This window comes from Ranitomeya variabilis, chromosome 1, assembly GCF_051348905.1.
Source record: "Ranitomeya variabilis isolate aRanVar5 chromosome 1, aRanVar5.hap1, whole genome shotgun sequence".
NCBI lineage: Eukaryota > Metazoa > Chordata > Amphibia > Anura > Dendrobatidae > Ranitomeya > Ranitomeya variabilis.
In genome coordinates, this window is record NC_135232.1 from 28,199,976 (window position 1) to 28,224,226 (window position 24,251).

The following is a 24,251-nucleotide window of genomic DNA, read 5'->3' on the forward strand; positions in this document are numbered from 1 at the left end:
GTGTTCTTGGGGTTGAACTCATCTTTCTTCTTCATACAAACCTAGCAAGTGGAGTAGATACCAAAAAGTTCTATTTTGGTCTCATCTGACCACATGACCTTCTCCCATGCCTCCTCCGGTTCATCCAGATGGTCATTTGTGAACCTCAAAAGGGCCTGGACATGTTCTGGTGTGAGCAGGGGGAGCTTCCGTTCCCTGCAGGATTTTAATCCACCATAGTATAGTGTGTTACTAAAAGTAATGTTCAAGACTGTGGTCCCAGCTCTCTTCAGGTAATTGACCAGGTCCTCACACGTGTAGTACTAGCTGATTCCTAACTTTTCTCAGAATCATCCTTACCCCACGAGGCGAGATCTTGCATGGAGCCCTAGACTGAGGAAGACTGACAGTCACCTTGTGTTACTTCCATTTTCTAATAATTGTACCAATAGTCGTTGCCTTCTCACCAAGCTGCTTGCCTACTGTCCTGCAGCCCATCCAAGCTTTGTGCAGGTCTACAATTTTGTCTCTGGTGTCCTTAGACAGCTCTTTGGTCTTGACCATGGTGGAGAGGTTGAAGTGTGACTGAGTGTGTGGACAGGTGTCTTTTATACAGGTAACGAGTTCACACAGGTGCAATTAATACAGGTAATGAGTGCAGAGTAGGAGGCTTCTTACAGAAAAACCTAACAGGTCTGTGAGAGCCAGAATTACTGGTTGGTCGGTGATCAAATACTTATTTTATGCAATTGAATTATGTAAAAATCATACAATGTGATTTTCTGTCTCTCACAGGTGAAGTGTACCTATGATAACAATTACAAACCTCTCCATTCTTTGTAGGAGGGAAAACATGCAAAATCGGCCGTGTATCAAATACTTATTTTCCCCACTGTATGCTACAGTCGATTGCAGGTTCAAGTCCCATAAGGGACTACAAAATACAGTGCAAAGCTAAAAAAAAAAAAAAAGTTTAAAAAAATAATTTAATTCCCTTTTTTCTCTATAAACACACACGGTTTTGCTATGCCTGTTAAAGTCCAATTAAAATATAAAACAAAAAGAAAAAAAAGTTTTTTTACGTTCACGGCAACAGCATAAAAAATGCAATAAAAAAAACGATCAAAATATTGTATATAAACTGAAAAGAAGAAAAACAAAAGCCCTTGCCAAAAAAATTAAAACGTTACATCAGCACTTAATACAAAAAAGAGAAAACTGAAAAAAATAAAAATAAATAAGTGCTCATACAACAAATACGACAGGGAAATTAAAAAAAAAAAAAGTTATAGCTCATGGAAGAAGGAAAAAAAACAACAACCCCGAAGTGCAAGAAGAAAAAAGAGCCATGTCTGGAAGGGGTTAACACTATATTTTTAGTCCCCTTAGGGAACATGACCCTGCTATTGTTCGGATGCTCACTGCATATGCCGGTATAATATGAGGACCGATATGGCAGCGTTGCCAACAGATCAGCATCCCTTGCTTCTCAGGAAGTAGGTTGTGGGCGGACAGCGGCCCCCCCGAACAGACGTCTTTATTGATGCTCAGTGATTGATAGCGGTATCTAAGGAGTTACCAGCAATGATCTAAGCGGCTATAACCCAGCCGGCTCTCAACAACTAATGTGCCGCTATCGTGAACTCAAAAAACTTCATATCCTCATGTTTTGGGCCAAACATCAGATAGTCGTAGGGAATATGTGGGGAAATCAGCAAAAAAAAAATGGATTAAAATGAATAAGTAACAAAAGTAAAAAAAAGAAAAAAAATATTGAAAAAAAAAAAAGGCAAAAAGAATTTGAAGACACAAACAAGATATTACAGTAACAGTGCGTACCTGGAGCTGGACTCTTTCTCCTTCCTCAGCCCAGAGGCCGCAGTCCCGGATGCCGGAATGGTTTGCGGTTTGTTTTCTTCCCCTTCTCTTTCTCGCTCTTCTATTAGGATACATAAATATATATAAAATCATGATTATTTCTTACAGTCTATATAGGACGTTCTCAATGCAAAACTAAAATGTGATGCAAGAAGGAAAAGGAAGTCACAAAAAAAGGAATGGTGGAAACTACAGAGCAGCGGCCATGACAGCTCCCACAAGGGAATCAGTCCACGAAGAAATGTCTTCGATTACTAGTCTGCAGGAAGTAATGGAGAACTATCCCTACTCCAGAGTGTTTCTATATGGCCTTACCTAGACCTTCAGAAGTACAATTGAGCTGTCATTACCATCCCCTCACTCATAATAATGAGATGACTCTGCTGATTCTGACCTAGTCTACACAGCAAAGCTGACAAGCGAAATAGAGAAACCTTTAGGGGTCAAAGTACTGTGTGCTCTAGTGGTCAGTATGAAAAGTTGTTTTTTTAATATAATTTGTCATCAAGAGAGAACAAACACCTGTCACATGTCATTTTCAGGCGATACGTGCCCTGTCCAGTGACATTATCCAGATCAATGAAAAGACAGCATCTGTGAAAACCCAGGTACTGAGACCCCACTAATGCAAGTATACAAGAAGGTAAAACATCCAAGTGTGGGAAAATGTTAGATACAGGCTGAAGAAAAAACCCTGAAATAAGTCAGAGCCTGCAGATCAGTTTTACAGGTTCACATGTAATATGTTTTGTACTTTCTAACTATGGAAAGAATGACTTTAAATCAAAAGTCTCAAACAGCCATTAATTGCCACGTTTACCAACATCGCTGTGTTTCAACTAAAAAAAAAAAGAACAAAACACCTTATTTAATATTTTCTTTCCCTGTGCCCCTATCAGTCACTCTACCTATATGGACCATCATGGACAGGCTCCAGGGCAGTGTAATAACACCCATTTCTCTGTTTCCTGCCAACAGCTCCCAAACATTTGGCATGAACTCTCCCCTATCAGTACTAGTCAGTCTCCTTCCCCCTCTGGCTGCTGTAAATATAGTCCCCGGTCAGTCTACCTGAGTATCCTTTTAAATATACTCCCCACAAAGTTGACAGTCAGTTGTCTTCCCCTCCTGTTTGTTGTAAATATAGTAGCCAGTCAGTGTCCCAGTTCTCAGTAAGTTCACAATCAGTCTCCTACCTCTTGTCCTCTGGCTGCTGTACATATAGTCCTCAGTAATTTTCCCTACTAAGCCTCTTCTTCTGACCAGTATAAATATAGCACCCATTAGGTTCACAATCAGTCTGCTACCTCCTCTGGCTGCGGTAAATACAGTCCCCATAAAGTATTCAGTTATTTAGCCCTTCTGTTTGTTGTTAATATAGTAGTCAGTCAATGTCCTTCTTCATCTGGCTGCTGTAAATGCAGTTCTCAGTAAGCTTCCAATCAGTCTCCAGCCATCTCTGGTTATTGTAAATAAAGTCCCATTTCCAGTTCCTCTGGTCTTCTGGCTGCTGTACATATAGTCCTCAGTAATTATCCTGTTAGTCCTCTTATCCCTTTGGCAAGTATAGAGTCCCTAATACGTGCACAATCAATCTCCTACCCACTCTGGCTGCTATAAATATTGTCACATTCCCGGTCAGTCTAGTCCTATGTAAATACAGTCCTCAGCACGTTTCCCCATCGTGAACATAGTTTCCAGCAAGTTAAAAGTCAGTCTCCTAGTGCCTCTGGCAGCTGTACATATAAACCACTACCCTCACTTCCAAATAAATAATAATTAGATAATGAAGCAGTAAGTAGAAATAGTAGTAGAGAGTCTTTTCCGCTGCCACACATGTCTGAAATATTCCTCACTACCTTGTGTGTAGCTGTAAGACAACTGACTGCAGCAGGAGCCTCCCCCCTCTCTGCTAACATCACAGAAGAACACAAAGACTCTTCCCCTCTGCTCATGAGCTCGGGCTCTTTGACCCAGCTGTCCCTCAACCAAAAGGTGGCACAGATCAGGAGATCAACAGTAGCTACAAGACTAATTAAGGATATTGTGATGGTGTGATATGTTATGTGGGTAACATTTTTCTGTATATTTCTATTTTACTTATTTTCATGGTGTTCTCTTGTAGGATGAGTTGTTATTTGCCATCTGACATTCTCCCCACAGTTCTGTATCGTTATCTCTCCACAGGGTCAGTGAATAATGTTGTTTGCTAATATGCTAATGACATGTTGACCTAGCTTGTTGAAACAATGAGCCCCTGAGACCTTCCCCCTCCTGACCTGTGAATGAGGAGAGGGACTTGTAAATAGCAGGGAGGTGAGACACAGATCAGTCTGGTGTGGAATGATGTGAAGAGGATATCAGAGAGAAAGAAGAGTATATGGACTATGCTATCCTCTCTGCTGGATTGTTGGACTTTTATCCTGTTACTGAATTGCATTCGTGTTCTGGACTATTGTATCCTCAGTGTGGTGGATTATATGGACCTTTCGTGTTTTTGCCTAAATAAAGGTTCTTGGAATTGTTCACTATTCTCTTGCTCTGTTGATTGTGTGATACCGGAGAAGGACCCCATGACAACTGGTGGCAAGCAGCAGGATCAACAGAGCGTAACCTAATGGAGAATCACACACAGAGTGAGTACAGAAATTGGACTGTATCCGGTTTACAGGAGATAGCCAGAGACCTGGACCTGAACTACCAGGGACCGACTAAAGAGGCCTTAATCGATCTACTGGTGGGTGCTAGCCAGACCACCTCCTCCCATATGTCTGAAGGACGAGCACTGGAGACGAGGACCGCCACCCCAAAAAGCCAGTGGGTGGTGTGGTATGAAGAAGAGATGGCGGCTCTGGGCCCAGGCGTCTCTCAGGAGTACAAGGAGGAGGCTGCCTGCCGGGCACAGCGGAGACAAGAAGCAATGGAGCTTGAAAGAGGGAGTAACGCAATGTGGAATGTAAACCCAACTATCCGGGAGCCTGTACGGATCACCCGGACAGAGATTAAGCCATTTGATGAGGCTTCCGTAGATGTGGAGGGGTTCTTCAAGGACTTTGAGCAGCAGTGTGCTGTGATGGAGGTGCCTCACTCTGGCTGGATGCGTGTGTTAGTGGGACTCCTGAACGGTAGCCTGGCGGAGGCTTACTGAACCATTGACTCACAGCGGAATCGGGATTATAACATTGTAAAGCAGACTATGCTGGATTACCATGCTATCACCCCAGACTCATATAGGGCCAAGTTCCGAGACCTCCCATGCACCACGGGGGGATCGTTTAGAATGTATGCACATAAGATGTCCCAGGCATGTCGGAGATGGCTGGAAGCAGAAAACGCCTTTACTGTGGAAGATGTTATACAGGCGTTCCTTATAGAACAATTTCTTGCCAAGTGCCCCGCAGAGGTACGGGAATGGGTCCGGGAGCGCACGCCGTGCACCGTGGATAGAGCTGCAGCCCTGGCCAATGAAGCCCTTACTATCCAACCGCAATGGAGGAGGCTTCTGGACAATGAACCACAGCCTTCACCCGCACCCCGTCCCCCTCCGATTATATCTGCCCCGCCACCCAGCCGCAGGCCGATGACAATCACAGCTCACAATCCTGGGCCCCAACAGTTCTGACCACGACCTGGGGGTATCACCAAGAGGAGATGTTATGGGTGTGGGCAACCTGGACATTTGCAGTCTGGCTGTCCCTCAAGGATTCGGAGGGAGCCCCACCTCATCCAGTGCATCTTGTGCACTCCATCCCGCCTGAGGAAGAGCTACCACCACCCCCACCAGAGTGGACCACCGACCACAGCACCCTAGATAGCCCTCCTGGAGTATACGGACTCCGGACTTTGTCCATCAGAAATACACAGCAACGGCATTGCCACCTGCAGGATGTCTTAATTGATGGATAGAAAGTGTAGGGATTTAGAGACACTGTGGCATTCCTGACTATTGCTGACCCCCGTGTGGTTCGACCCGAGGCAATTCACCAGGGCCCGGGAATTCCCATTGTCCTGGTGGGGGGTGTCCGCAAATATATACAGAGAGCTTTGGTACGTTTGGATTATGGTTTTGGAGAAAAACTGTGTTGGACTGGAGTTATGGGAGGACTTCCTGCAGATATCCTCCTTGAAAATGACACTGGGGAGTTACAAAGTCATTTTGTGGGAGCAGAAGGTCCGTGGGCCTCTCCTTCTTCTGAAAGAACAATTGGAGGGAGATATCGCAGATACCGGAATGCCCATCATTCCCTACGTTCTAGAGTTCAGAGACTGTCTCGTCCAGCTAGCTACCTTGGCTAATGAACATCAGCGAACGGCCCAGTCCAGACAAAAAACCTGGTATGACCATAAAGCCAGGACCCAGGAATTTATGGACAAGTGCTCATGATTATTGCAACCCCTGCCGCTGTACAAGGAACTATAAACAGTGGAGCAAAGTGGACTAAAGTGAGCAGGCCAGAGGTCTGTGTAGACCTAATGGTGTGCTCACTTATTATGAGGGGGGAGAGGTTGTGATGGTGTGATATGCTATGTGGGTATCATTTTTATGTATATTTCTATTTTACTTATTTTCATGGTGTTCTCCTGTAGGATGAGTTGTTATTTGCCATCTGATATTCTCCCCACAGTTCTGTATTGTTATCTCTCCACAGGGTCAGTGAATAATGTTGTTTGCTAATTTGCTAATGACATATTGACCTAGTGCAGCGCCCCAGAGTCCTGGTCGTTGCAGTACTGATGCTCCGCCGCTAAGTGGGGCTATGGTACGTCTGATGGCACTGAAGGAATTCATCTGACCAGGTATCACAGACACCAATACATTTCACAGTCTTGCCTCCAGGGGGAGCTAAGGGTTCTATTCATTAGGCCACTCCTCACAATCTGGTAAAACTGGGGGTTAGGCAGGAAGTTAGGGAGAAAGCTGACTGGGTTGGAACCAGGCAACACCTTGTGGCAGAGGGTGTTGTAGGGGAAGATTCAGAGGGGTCCCTGTCAGGGGTGGGATCCTGACAGAGGCCCAGCAACCAGAGAGAACGTTACGGGACCGCGCCTTCACGATATAGCGGCGGTACCCTAAGAAAGTACAAGAAGCGAGGTATATTGTGCTGAGTGAGAAACGAGATCAACGCAACAAGGAGAATACCAGTAGGAGTCGTGCTGTAAGACGAGGCAACATCCTATTGAGGCGCATAACCGGTGGCCGGAACGCCGAGGAAGTATAGAGCTCCAGGCCTAACTTCAAACCTACGGCAGGACAGTCAGTCACAGGCGGGCTGTCTCACCCAATTGACCTAGGAAGACACAGGGGGGTAACAACAGGAGTGGGGCGACGCTAGAGTCCCGGAAGAGCTCCAAGCCTCCCCGTCATACGGGTGCGTCCTAACCATAAGATCTGGGGGGACGTGGAAGAACATCAGAATCGAGTTGTGAGGGAACACGAGAAACAGACACAACAGTTGTGAGGACTATCCCGTGGTGCTCAGCAGGGAAGGACTACAACACACAAGCGCAAGCGGGTAGGCACAGATTTCCACCTGCAAAGGGAACTCTGGAGGTGCCATCGGACCGACCAGGCTTGCGCAGCCCGGTTAACCGTATTCCGGATTGAGGACCCTGAAGCCTTCAGTAAAGAGGTAAAGAGACTGCAACCTGGTGTCCTCGTTATTTACTGCAACCTGCACCGCACCACCACAACATCATCACCATCACGTACACCATTCCCTCTACCTATCATTGTACGCCCCTCAGCAGGGTCACGGACTGGGTCTAGCCACCATGACAACCCCAGAACAGAGACTCAGAGGCCCGGTACCGGGTACCCCTCGGCCCTGCGGCAGTGGGGGCGCTACACTAGCTTGTTGAAACAATGAGACCCTGTGACCTTTCCCCTCCTGACCTGTGAATGAGGAGGGAGACTTGTAAATAGCAGGCAGGTGAGACACAGAGATCAGTCTGGTGTGGAATGATGTGAAGAGGATATCAGAGAGACAGAAGAGTATATGGACTATGCTATCCTCTCTGCTGGATTGTTGGACTTTTATCCTGTTACTGAACTACATTCGTGTTCTGGACTGTTGTATCCTCAGTGTGGTGGATTAATATGGAGGTGTTTTTGCCTAAATAAAGGTTCTGGAATTGTTCACTATTCTCTTGCTCTGTTGATTGTGTGGTACCGGAGTAGGACCCTGTGACAGATGTGTTTAGTGTTTCTTAAAGGAACAACTTACCAAAAGATTTTTTGCTCCTTTCTACGGCTGTTCTACGAGTTTGCTCAAACATGGCTTCCAGGTCAAATGTCCGGGCTTTCTTGCCTAAGAGTTGAAATAGGAAATTAGGTTAAAAAAACACCAAAAGGCTCTGATGGCCACCGACACGACTGGAAACGATGAGGTCCTGTCCATCTAGTCACTTGCTTAACCATGCAGACAATTAGTGTCCTCAGTTTAAATGGCACGAAAACAGAAGAAACTTACCAAACCCTGAGAATCCCATAGTGGCAGCAACATTGGGGTCTTCAGAATTGTCCATTGTGGAATCTGGAATAAAAAGTAAAGAAAAACCCCCTGAAAAACTGTGTTCCTACACAATCCTGCCTAGAGAACCAGGAAAGCCATGAACATGAATGCTGGGCTGCATCTGCCAGTTATTTATGGGAGATAAAGGGGGAAATCAAGCAGTGGTGTCTGAATCGAGAACAAAAATTAGGCTAACCACCGAGCCACTGTACAGTGCTAACCACCGAGCCAACGTACAGTGCTAACCACCAAGCCAACGTACAGTGCTAACCACCGAGCCAACGTAATGCCTGTGATACTATAATAATATGAAACAATGAGCAAATAACTGACACACACAAAATACAACCAAATTCAGAGCTAAAACTCCAAAACCAACACAAAGTATCCAAATAAGCTGAAATGATGCCACCATAATAGTACACGAACAATGCAGAACAACACCAAACAGTGAGCAAGTGACTGGCAACGTGATCCAAAGTAACAGTATACTGTACTGTACTAACACCGCTATACAGCTCACATAACAGCTCTATACTGTACTAACACCGCTATACAGCCCACATAACAGCACTATACTGTACTGTACTAACACCACTATACAGCCCACATAACAGCGCTATACTGTACTGTACTAACACCACTATACAGCCCACATAACAGCACTCTACTGTACTAACACCGCTATACAGCCCACATAACAGCGCTATACTGTACTGTACTAACACCACTATACAGCCCACATAACAGCTCTATACTGTACTGTACTAACACCGCTATACAGCCCACATAACAGCTCTATACTGTACTGTACTAACACCGCTATACAGCCCACATAACAGCTCTATACTGTACTGTACTAACACCGCTATACAGCCCACATAACAGAGCTATACTGTACTGTACTAACACCGCTATACAGCCCACATAACAGCGCTATACTGTACTGTACTAACACCACTATACAGCCCACATAACAGCACTATACTGTACTAACAAAACTATACAGCCCACATAACAGCGCTATACTGTACTGTACTAACACCTCTATACAGCCCACATAACAGCACTATACTGTACTGTACTAACACCACTATACAGCCACCATAACAGCTCTATACTGTACTGTACTAACACCACTATACAGCCCACATAACAGCTCTATACTGTACTGTACTAACACCGCTATACAGCCCACATAACAGCGCTATACTGTACTGTACTAACACCACTATACAGCCCACATAACAGCTCTATACTGTACTGTACTAACACCGCTATACGGCCCACATAACAGCTCTATACTGTACTGTACTAACACCGCTATACAGCCCACATAACAGCGCAATACTGTACTGTACTAACACCACTATACAGCCCACATAACAGCTCTATACTGTACTGTACTAACACCGCTATACAGCCCACATAACAGCGCTATACTGTACTGTACTAACACCACTATACAGCCCACATAACAGCTCTATACTGTACTGTACTAACACCACTATACAGCCCACATAACAGCTCTATACTGTACTGTACTAACACCGCTATACAGCCCACATAACAGCTCTATACTGTACTGTACTAACACCACTATACAGCCCACATAACAGCACTATACTGTACTGTACTACCACCACTATACAGCCCACATAACAGCTCTATACTGTACTGTACTAACACCACTATACAGCCCACATAACAGCTCTATACTGTACTGTACTAACACCACTATACAGCCCACATAACAGCGCTATACTGTACTAACACCACTATACAGCCCACATAACAGCTCTATACTGTACTGTACTAACACCTCTATACAGCCCACATGACAGCGCTATACTGTACTAACACCGCTATACAGCCCACATAACAGCTCTATACTGTACTGTACTAACACCACTATACAGCCCACATGACAGCGCTATACTGTACTGTACTAACACCTCTATACAGCCCACATAACAGCTCTATACTGTACTGTACTAACACCACTATACAGCCCACATAACAGCTCTATACTGTATTAACACCTCTATACAGCCCACATAACAGCGCTATACTGTACTGTACTAACACCACTATACAGCCCACATAACAGCTCTATACTGTACTGTACTAACACCTCTATACAGCCCACATAACAGCACTATACTGTACTGTACTAACACCACTATACAGCCCACATAACAGCTCTATACTGTACTGTACTAACACCGCTATACAGCCCACATAACAGCTCTATACTGTACTGTACTAACACCACTATACAGCCCACATAACAGCTCTATACTGTACTGTACTAACACCGCTATACAGCCCACATAACAGCGCTATACTGTACTGTACTAACACCACTATACAGCCCACATAACAGCTCTATACTGTACACTGTACTAACACCGCTATACAGCTCACATAACAGCTCTATACTGTACTGTACTAACACCACTATACAGCCCACATAACAGCTCTATACTGTACTGTACTAACACCACTATACAGCCCACATAACAGCTCTATACTGTACTGTACTAACACCACTATACAGCCCACATAACAGCGCTATACTGTACTGTACTAACACCACTATACAGCCCACATAACAGCTCTATACTGTACTGACACCGCTATACAGCCCACATAACAGCGCTATACTGTACTATACTAACACCGCTATACAGCCCACATAACAGCGCTATACTGTACTGTACTAACACCACTATACAGCCCACATAACAGCGCTATACTGTACTGTACTAACACCACTATACAGCCCACATAACAGCACTATACTGTACTGTACTAACACCGCTATACAGCCCACATAACAGCACTATACTGTACTAACAAAACTATATAGCCCACATAACAGCGCTATACTGTACTGTACTAACACCTCTATACAGCCCACATAACAGCACTATACTGTACTGTACTAACACCACTATACAGCCACCATAACAGCTCTATACTGTACTGTACTAACACCACTATACAGCCCACATAACAGCTCTATACTGTACTGTACTAACACCGCTATACAGCCCACATAACAGCGCTATACTGTACTGTACTAACACCACTATACAGCCCACATAACAGCTCTATACTGTACTGTACTAACACCACTATACAGCCCACATAACAGCTCTATACTGTACTGTACTAACACCGCTATACAGCCCACATAACAGCTCTATACTGTACTGTACTAACACCGCTATACAGCCCACATAACAGCGCAATACTGTACTGTACTAACACCACTATACAGCCCACATAACAGCTCTATACTGTACTGTACTAACACCGCTATACAGCCCACATAACAGCGCTATACTGTACTGTACTAACACCACTATACAGCCCACATAACAGCTCTATACTGTACTGTACTAACACCACTATACAGCCCACATAACAGCTCTATACTGTACTGTACTAACACCGCTATACAGCCCACATAACAGCTCTATACTGTACTGTACTAACACCGCTATACAGCCCACATAACAGCGCAATACTGTACTGTACTAACACCACTATACAGCCCACATAACAGCTCTATACTGTACTGTACTAACACCGCTATACAGCCCACATAACAGCGCTATACTGTACTGTACTAACACCACTATACAGCCCACATAACAGCTCTATACTGTACTGTACTAACACCACTATACAGCCCACATAACAGCTCTATACTGTACTGTACTAACACCGCTATACAGCCCACATAACAGCTCTATACTGTACTGTACTAACACCACTATACAGCCCACATAACAGCTCTATACTGTACTGTACTAACACCACTATACAGCCCACATAACAGCTCTATACTGTACTGTACTAACACCACTATACAGCCCACATAACAGCTCTATACTGTACTGTACTAACACCGCTATACAGCCCACATAACAGCACTATACTGTACTGTACTAACACCACTATACAGCCCACATAACAGCTCTATACTGTACTGTACTAACACCACTATACAGCCCACATAACAGCTCTATACTGTACTGTACTAACACCACTATACAGCCCACATAACAGCGCTATACTGTACTAACACCACTATACAGCCCACATAACAGCTCTATACTGTACTGTACTAACACCTCTCTACAGCCCACATAACAGCTCTATACTGTACTAACACCGCTATACAGCCCACATAACAGCTCTATACTGTACTGTACTAACACCACTATACAGCCCACATGACAGCGCTATACTGTACTGTACTAACACCACTATACAGCCCACATAACAGCTCTATACTGTACTGTACTAACACCTCTATACAGCCCACATAACAGCACTATACTGTACTGTACTAACACCACTATACAGCCCACATAACAGCTCTATACTGTACTGTACTAACACCACTATACAGCCCACATAACAGCTCTATACTGTACTGTACTAACACTGCTATACAGCCCACATAACAGCTCTATACTGTACTGTACTAACACCGCTATACAGCCCACATAACAGCACTATACTGTACTGTACTAACACCACTATACAGCCCACATAACAGCACTATACTGTACTGTACTAACACCACTATACAGCCCACATAACAGCTCTATACTGTACTAACACCACTATACAGCCCACATAACAGCGCTATACTGTACTGTACTAACACCACTATACAGCCCACATAACAGCTCTATACTGTACTGTACTAACACCACTATACAGCCCACATAACAGCGCTATACTGTACTGTACTAACACCACTATACAGCCCACATAACAGCACTATACTGTACTGTACTAACACCTCTATACAGCCCACATAACAGCACTATACTGTATTGTACTAACACCGCTATACAGCCCACATAACAGCGCTATACTGTACTGTACTAACACCACTATACAGCCCACATAACAGCGCTATACTGTACTGTACTAACACCGCTAAACAGCCCACATAACAGCACTATACTGTACTGTACTAACACCTCTATACAGCCCACATAACAGCGCTATACTGTACTGTACTAACACCGCTGTACAGCCCACATAACAGCGCTATACTGTACTGTACTAACACCGCTATACAGCCCACATAACAGCGCTATACTGTACTAACACCGCTATACAGCCCACATAACAGCGCTATACTGTACTGTACTAACACCTCTATACAGCCCACATAACAGCGCTATACTGTACTGTACTAACACCACAATACAGCCCACATAACAGCGCTATACTGTACTGTACTAACACCACTATACAGCCCACATAACAGCTCTATACTGTACTGTACTAACACCACTATACAGCCCACATAACAGCTCTATACTGTACTGTACTAACACCACTATACAGCCCACATAACAGCGCTATACTGTACTGTAGTAACACCGCTATACAGCCCACATAACAGCTCTATACTGTACTGTACTAACACCACTATACAGCCCACATAACAGCACTATACTGTACTGTACTAACACCACAATACAGCCCACATAACAGCTCTATACTGTACTGTACTAACACCACTATACAGCCCACATAACAGCGCTATACTGTACTGTACTAACACCACTATACAGCCCACATAACAGCTCTATACTGTACTGTACTAACACCTCTATACAGCCCACATAACAGCTCTATACTGTACTGTACTAACACCACTATACAGCCCACATAACAGCTCTATACTGTACTGTACTAACACCTCTATACAGCCCACATAACAGCTCTATACTGTACTGTAGTAACACCACTATACAGCCCACATAACAGCTCTATACTGTACTGTAGTAACACCACTATACAGCCCACATAACAGCTCTATACTGTACTGTACTAACACCTCTATACAGCCTACATAACAGCTCTATACTGTACTGTACTAACAACACTATACAGCCCACATAACAGCTCTATACTGTACTGTACTAACACCACTATACAGCCCACATAACAGCTCTATACTGTACTGTACTAACACCTCTATACAGCCCACATAACAGCGCTATACTGTACTGTACTAACACCTCTATACAGCCCACATAACAGCGCTATACTGTACTGTACTGACACCGCTATACAGCCCACATAACAGCGCTATACTGTACTGTACTAACACCGCTATACAGCCCACATAACAGCGCTATACTGTAGTGTACTAACACCACTATACAGCCCACATAACAGCTCTATACTGTACTGTACTAACACCACTATACAGCCCACATAACAGCTCTATACTGTACTGTACTAACACCTCTATACAGCCCACATAACAGCACTATACTGTACTGTACTAACACCACTATACAGCCCACATAACAGCGCTATACTGTACTGTACTGTACTGTACTAACACCGCTATACAGCCCACATAACAGCACTATACTGTACTGTACTAACACCACTATACAGCCCACATAACAGCGCTATACTGTACTGTACTGTACTAACACCTCTATACAGCCCACATAACAGCGCTATACTGTACTAACACCACTATACAGCCCACATAACAGCTCTATACTGTACTGTACTGTACTAACACCTCTATACAGCCCACATAACAGCGCTATACTGTACTGTACTAACACCACTATACAGCCCACATAACAGCGCTATACTGTACTGTACTGTACTAACACCTCTATACAGCCCACATAACAGCGCTATACTGTACTGTACTAACACCTCTATACAGCCCACATAACAGCTCTATACTGTACTGTAGTAACACCACTATACAGCCCACATAACAGCTCTATACTGTACTGTAGTAACACCACTATACAGCCCACATAACAGCTCTATACTGTACTGTAGTAACACCACTATACAGCCCACATAACAGCTCTATACTGTACTGTACTAACACCACTATACAGCCCACATAACAGCTCTATACTGTACTGTACTAACACCTCTATACAGCCCACATAACAGCGCTATACTGTACTGTACTAACACCACTATACAGCCCACATAACAGCACTATACTGTACTGTACTAACACCTCTATACAGCCCACATAACAGCTCTATACTGTACTGTACTAACACCACTATACAGCCCACATAACAGCACTATACTGTACTGTACTAACACCACTATACAGCCAACATAACAGCTCTATACTGTACTGTACTAACCACTATACAGCCCACATAACAGCGCTATACTGTACTGTACTAACACCTCTATACAGCCCACATAACAGCTCTATACTGTACTGTACTAACACCACTATACAGCCCACATAACAGCACTATACTGTACTGTACTAACACCACTATACAGCCCACATAACAGCACTATACTGTACTGTACTAACACCTCTATACAGCCCACATAACAGCTCTATACTGTACTGTACTAACACCGCTATACAGCCCACATAACAGCGCTATACTGTACTGTACTAACACCACTATACAGCCCACATAACAGCTCTATACTGTACTGTACTAACACCTCTATACAGCCCACATAACAGCGCTATACTGTACTGTACTAACACCACTATACAGCCCACATAACAGCTCTATACTGTACTGTACTAACACCTCTATACAGCCCACATAACAGCTCTATACTGTACTGTACTAACACCACTATACAGCCCACATAACAGCTCTATACTGTACTGTACTAACACCTCTATACAGCCCACATAACAGCTCTATACTGTACTGTAGTAACACCACTATACAGCCCACATAACAGCTCTATACTGTACTGTAGTAACACCACTATACAGCCCACATAACAGCTCTATACTGTACTGTACTAACACCACTATACAGCCCACATAACAGCTCTATACTGTACTGTACTAACACCTCTATACAGCCCACATAACAGCGCTATACTGTACTGTACTAGCACCACTATACAGCCCACATAACAGCTCTATACTGTACTGTACTAACACCACTATACAGCCCACATAACAGCTCTATACTGTACTGTACTAACACCTCTATACAGCCCACATAACAGCGCTATACTGTACTAACACCTCTATACAGCCCACATAACAGCGCTATACTGTACTGTACTAACACCGCTATACAGCCCACATAACAGCGCTATACTGTACTGTACTAACACCGCTATACAGCCCACATAACAGCGCTATACTGTAGTGTACTAACACCACTATACAGCCCACATAACAGCTCTATACTGTACTGTACTAACACCACTATACAGCCCACATAACAGCTCTATACTGTACTGTACTAACACCTCTATACAGCCCACATAACAGCACCATACTGTACTGTACTAACACCACTATACAGCCCACATAACAGCGCTATACTGTACTGTACTGTACTGTACTAACACCGCTATACAGCCCACATAACAGCACTATACTGTACTGTACTAACACCACTATACAGCCCACATAACAGCGCTATACTGTACTGTACTAACACCACTATACAGCCCACATAACAGCTCTATACTGTACTGTACTAACACCTCTCTACAGCCCACATAACAGCTCTATACTGTACTAACACCGCTATACAGCCCACATAACAGCTCTATACTGTACTGTACTAACACCACTATACAGCCCACATGACAGCGCTATACTGTACTGTACTAACACCACTATACAGCCCACATAACAGCTCTATACTGTACTGTACTAACACCTCTATACAGCCCACATAACAGCACTATACTGTACTGTACTAACACCACTATACAGCCCACATAACAGCTCTATACTGTACTGTACTAACACCACTATACAGCCCACATAACAGCTCTATACTGTACTGTACTAACACTGCTATACAGCCCACATAACAGCTCTATACTGTACTGTACTAACACCGCTATACAGCCCACATAACAGCACTATACTGTACTGTACTAACACCACTATACAGCCCACATAACAGCACTATACTGTACTGTACTAACACCACTATACAGCCCACATAACAGCTCTATACTGTACTAACACCACTATACAGCCCACATAACAGCGCTATACTGTACTGTACTAACACCACTATACAGCCCACATAACAGCTCTATACTGTACTGTACTAACACCACTATACAGCCCACATAACAGCGCTATACTGTACTGTACTAACACCACTATACAGCCCACATAACAGCACTATACTGTACTGTACTAACACCTCTATACAGCCCACATAACAGCACTATACTGTATTGTACTAACACCGCTATACAGCCCACATAACAGCGCTATACTGTACTGTACTAACACCACTATACAGCCCACATAACAGCGCTATACTGTACTGTACTAACACCGCTAAACAGCCCACATAACAGCACTATACTGTACTGTACTAACACCTCTATACAGCCCACATAACAGCGCTATACTGTACTGTACTAACACCGCTGTACAGCCCACATAACAGCGCTATACTGTACTGTACTAACACCGCTATACAGCCCACATAACAGCGCTATACTGTACTAACACCGCTATACAGCCCACATAACAGCGCTATACTGTACTGTACTAACACCTCTATACAGCCCACATAACAGCGCTATACTGTACTGTACTAACACCACAATACAGCCCACATAACAGCGCTATACTGTACTGTACTAACACCACTATACAGCCCACATAACAGCTCTATACTGTACTGTACTAACACCACTATACAGCCCACATAACAGCTCTATACTGTACTGTACTAACACCACTATACAGCCCACATAACAGCGCTATACTGTACTGTAGTAACACCGCTATACAGCCCACATAACAGCTCTATACTGTACTGTACTAACACCACTATACAGCCCACATAACAGCACTATACTGTACTGTACTAACACCACAATACAGCCCACATAACAGCTCTATACTGTACTGTACTAACACCACTATACAGCCCACATAACAGCGCTATACTGTACTGTACTAACACCACTATACAGCCCACATAACAGCTCTATACTGTACTGTACTAACACCTCTATACAGCCCACATAACAGCTCTATACTGTACTGTACTAACACCACTATACAGCCCACATAACAGCTCTATACTGTACTGTACTAACACCTCTATACAGCCCACATAACAGCTCTATACTGTACTGTAGTAACACCACTATACAGCCCACATAACAGCTCTATACTGTACTGTAGTAACACCACTATACAGCCCACATAACAGCTCTATACTGTACTGTACTAACACCTCTATACAGCCTACATAACAGCTCTATACTGTACTGTACTAACACCACTATACAGCCCACATAACAGCTCTATACTGTACTGTACTAACACCACTATACAGCCCACATAACAGCTCTATACTGTACTGTACTAACACCTCTATACAGCCCACATAACAGCGCTATACTGTACTGTACTAACACCTCTATACAGCCCACATAACAGCGCTATACTGTACTGTACTGACACCGCTATACAGCCCACATAACAGCGCTATACTGTACTGTACTAACACCGCTATACAGCCCACATAACAGCGCTATACTGTAGTGTACTAACACCACTATACAGCCCACATAACAGCTCTATACTGTACTGTACTAACACCACTATACAGCCCACATAACAGCTCTATACTGTACTGTACTAACACCTCTATACAGCCCACATAACAGCACTATACTGTACTGTACTAACACCACTATACAGCCCACATAACAGCGCTATACTGTACTGTACTGTACTGTACTAACACCGCTATACAGCCCACATAACAGCACTATACTGTACTGTACTAACACCACTATACAGCCCACATAACAGCGCTATACTGTACTGTACTGTACTAACACCTCTATACAGCCCACATAACAGCGCTATACTGTACTAACACCACTATACAGCCCACATAACAGCTCTATACTGTACTGTACTGTACTAACACCTCTATACAGCCCACATAACAGCGCTATACTGTACTGTACTAACACCACTATACAGCCCACATAACAGCGCTATACTGTACTGTACTGTACTAACACCTCTATACAGCCCACATAACAGCGCTATACTGTACTGTACTAACACCTCTATACAGCCCACATAACAGCTCTATACTGTACTGTAGTAACACCACTATACAGCCCACATAACAGCTCTATACTGTACTGTAGTAACACCACTATACAGCCCACATAACAGCTCTATACTGTACTGTAGTAACACCACTATACAGCCCACATAACAGCTCTATACTGTACTGTACTAACACCACTATACAGCCCACATAACAGCTCTATACTGTACTGTACTAACACCTCTATACAGCCCACATAACAGCGCTATACTGTACTGTACTAACACCACTATACAGCCCACATAACAGCACTATACTGTACTGTACTAACACCTCTATACAGCCCACATAACAGCTCTATACTGTACTGTACTAACACCACTATACAGCCCACATAACAGCACTATACTGTACTGTACTAACACCACTATACAGCCAACATAACAGCTCTATACTGTACTGTACTAACCACTATACAGCCCACATAACAGCGCTATACTGTACTGTACTAACACCTCTATACAGCCCACATAACAGCTCTATACTGTACTGTACTAACACCACTATACAGCCCACATAACAGCACTATACTGTACTGTACTAACACCACTATACAGCCCACATAACAGCACTATACTGTACTGTACTAACACCTCTATACAGCCCACATAACAGCTCTATACTGTACTGTACTAACACCGCTATACAGCCCACATAACAGCGCTATACTGTACTGTACTAACACCACTATACAGCCCACATAACAGCTCTATACTGTACTGTACTAACACCTCTATACAGCCCACATAACAGCGCTATACTGTACTGTACTAACACCACTATACAGCCCACATAACAGCTCTATACTGTACTGTACTAACACCTCTATACAGCCCACATAACAGCTCTATACTGTACTGTACTAACACCACTATACAGCCCACATAACAGCTCTATACTGTACTGTACTAACACCTCTATACAGCCCACATAACAGCTCTATACTGTACTGTAGTAACACCACTATACAGCCCACATAACAGCTCTATACTGTACTGTAGTAACACCACTATACAGCCCACATAACAGCTCTATACTGTACTGTACTAACACCACTATACAGCCCACATAACAGCTCTATACTGTACTGTACTAACACCTCTATACAGCCCACATAACAGCGCTATACTGTACTGTACTAGCACCACTATACAGCCCACATAACAGCTCTATACTGTACTGTACTAACACCACTATACAGCCCACATAACAGCTCTATACTGTACTGTACTAACACCTCTATACAGCCCACATAACAGCGCTATACTGTACTAACACCTCTATACAGCCCACATAACAGCGCTATACTGTACTGTACTAACACCGCTATACAGCCCACATAACAGCGCTATACTGTACTGTACTAACACCGCTATACAGCCCACATAACAGCGCTATACTGTAGTGTACTAACACCACTATACAGCCCACATAACAGCTCTATACTGTACTGTACTAACACCACTATACAGCCCACATAACAGCTCTATACTGTACTGTACTAACACCTCTATACAGCCCACATAACAGCACCATACTGTACTGTACTAACACCACTATACAGCCCACATAACAGCGCTATACTGTACTGTACTGTACTGTACTAACACCGCTATACAGCCCACATAACAGCACTATACTGTACTGTACTAACACCACTATACAGCCCACATAACAGCGCTATACTGTACTGTACTGTACTAACACCTCTATACAGCCCACATAACAGCGCTATACTGTACTGTACTAACACCACTATACAGCCCACATAACAGCTCTGTACTGTACTGTACTAACACCTCTATACAGCCCACATAACAGCGCTATACTGTACTGTACTAACACCACTATACAGCCCACATAACAGCACTATACTGTACTGTACTAACACCACTATACAGCCCACATAACAGCGCTATACTGCACTGTACTGTACTGTACTAACACCTCTATACAGCCCACATAACAGCGCTATACTGTACTGTACTAACACCACTATACAGCCCACATAACAGCGCTATACTGTACTGTACTAACACATCTATACAGCCCACATACCAGCGCTATACTGTACTGTACTAACACCTCTATACAGCCCACATAACAGCTCTATACTGTACTGTAGTAACACCACTATACAGCCCACATAACAGCACTATACTGTTCTGTACTAACACCGCTATACAGCCCACATAACAGCGCTATACTGTACTGTACTAACACCACTATACAGCCCACATAACAGCTCTATACTGTACTGTACTAACACCACTATACAGCCCACATAACAGCTCTATACTGTACTGTACTAACACCACTATACAGCCCACATAACAGCTCTATACTGTACTGTACTAACACCACTATACAGCCCACATAACAGCTCTATACTGTTCTGTAGTAACACCGCTATACAGCCCACATAACAGCGCTATACTGTACTGTACTAACACCGCTATACAGCCCACATAACAGCACTATACTGTTCTGTACTAACACCGCTATACAGCCCACATAACAGCTCTATACTGTACTGTACTAACACCTCTATACAGCCCACATAACAGCTCTATACTGTACTGTACTAACACCGCTATACAGCCCACATAACAGCTCTATACTGTACTGTACTAACACCACTATACAGCCCACATAACAGCTCTATACTGTACTGTACTAACACCGCTATACAGCCCACATAACAGCTCTATACTGTACTGTACTAACACCGCTATACAGCCCACATAACAGCGCTATACTGTACTGTACTAACACCACTATACAGCCCACATAACAGCTCTATACTGTACTGTACTAACACCGCTATACAGCCCACATAACAGCTCTATACTGTACTGTACTAACACCGCTATACAGCCCACATAACAGCTCTATACTGTACTGTACTAACACCACTATACAGCCCACATAACAGCTCTATACTGTACTGTACTAACACCACTATACAGCCCACATAACAGCTCTATACTGTACTGTACTAACACCGCTATACAGCTCACATAACAGCGCTATACTGTACTGTACTAACACCACTATACAGCCCACATAACAGCTCTATACTGTACTGTACTAACACCACTATACAGCCCACATAACAGCGCTATACTGTACTGTACTAACACCGCTATACAGCCCACATAACAGCGCTATACTGTACTGTACTAACACCTCTATACAGCCCACATAACAGCTCTATACTGTACTGTACTAACACCACTATACAGCCCACATAACAGCTCTATACTGTACTGTACTAACACCACTATACAGCCCACATAACAGCTCTATACTGTACTGTACTAACACCGCTATACAGCCCACATAACAGCGCTATACTGTACTGTACTAACACCACTATACAGCCCACATTACAGCTCTATACTGTACTGTACTAACACCGCTATACAGCCCACATAACAGCACTATACTGTACTGTACTAACACCACTATACAGCCCACATAACAGCGCTATACTGTACTGTACTAACACCTCTATACAGCCCACATAACAGCACTATACTGTACTGTACTGTACTAACACCACTATACAGCCCACATAACAGCACTATACTGTACTGTACTAACACCACTATACAGCCCACATAACAGCTCTATACTATACTGTACTAACACCACTATACAGCCCACATAACAGCTCTATACTGTACTGTACTAACACCACTATACAGCCCACATAACAGCTCTATACTGTACTGTACTAACACCGCTATACAGCCCACATAACAGCTCTATACTGTACTGTACTAACACCACTATACAGCCCACATAACAGCTCTATACTATACTGCACTAACACCACTATACAGCCCACATAACAGCGCTATACTGTACTGTACTAACACCTCTATACAGCCCACATAACAGCTCTATACTGTACTGTACTAACACCACTATACAGCCCACATAACAGCACTATACTGTACTGTACTAACACCTCTATACAGCCCACATAACAGCGCTATACTGTACTGTACTAACACCACTATACAGCCCACATAACAGCGCTATACTGTACTGTACTAACACCACTATACAGCCCACAAAACAGCGCTATACTGTACTGTACTTACACCACTATACAGCCCACATAACAGCTCTATACTGTACTGTACTAACACCTCTATACAGCCTACATAACAGCGCTATACTGTACTGTACTAACACCACTATACAGCCCACATAACAGCTCTATACTATACTGTACTAACACCACTATACAGCCCACATAACAGCGCTATACTGTACTGTACTAACACCACTATACAGCCCACATAACAGCGCTATACTGTACTGTACTAACACCACTATACAGCCCACATAACAGCTCTATACTGTACTGTACTAACACCGCTATACAGCCCACATAACAGCTCTATACTGTACTGTACTAACACCGCTATACAGCCCACATAACAGCGCTATACTGTACTGTACTAACACCACTATACAGCCCACATAACAGCGCTATACTGTACTGTACTAACACCACTATACAGCCCACATAACAGCTCTATACTGTACTGTACTAACACCGCTATACAGCCCACATAACAGCTCTATACTGTACTGTAAACACCGCTATACAGCCCACATAACAGCTCTATACTGTACTGTACTAACACCACTATACAGCCCACATAACAGCTTTATACTGTACTGTACTTACACCACTATACAGCTCACATAA

At 43.6% G+C, this 24,251-nt stretch overlaps 1 protein-coding gene across 3 annotated transcripts in view; it reads right to left on the minus strand.

Moving 5' to 3' along the window:
• Positions 1–24,251, minus strand: part of WDR70 (WD repeat domain 70) — a 309,631-nt gene that overhangs the window by 243,827 nt on the left and 41,553 nt on the right. For 2 of the 3 annotated variants that reach the window (XM_077281558.1, XM_077281566.1), the window contains exons 2-4: positions 8,328–8,390; positions 8,082–8,165; positions 1,819–1,918 (exon numbers count right to left, since the gene is read on the minus strand). In XM_077281558.1, coding sequence (XP_077137673.1) covers positions 1,819–1,918; positions 8,082–8,165; positions 8,328–8,382 — 239 coding nt within the window. In that variant the 5' untranslated portion in view covers positions 8,383–8,390. The remainder of the gene's footprint in view (positions 1–1,818; positions 1,919–8,081; positions 8,166–8,327; positions 8,391–24,251) is intronic. The other variant, XM_077281572.1, reaches the window with a different exon arrangement.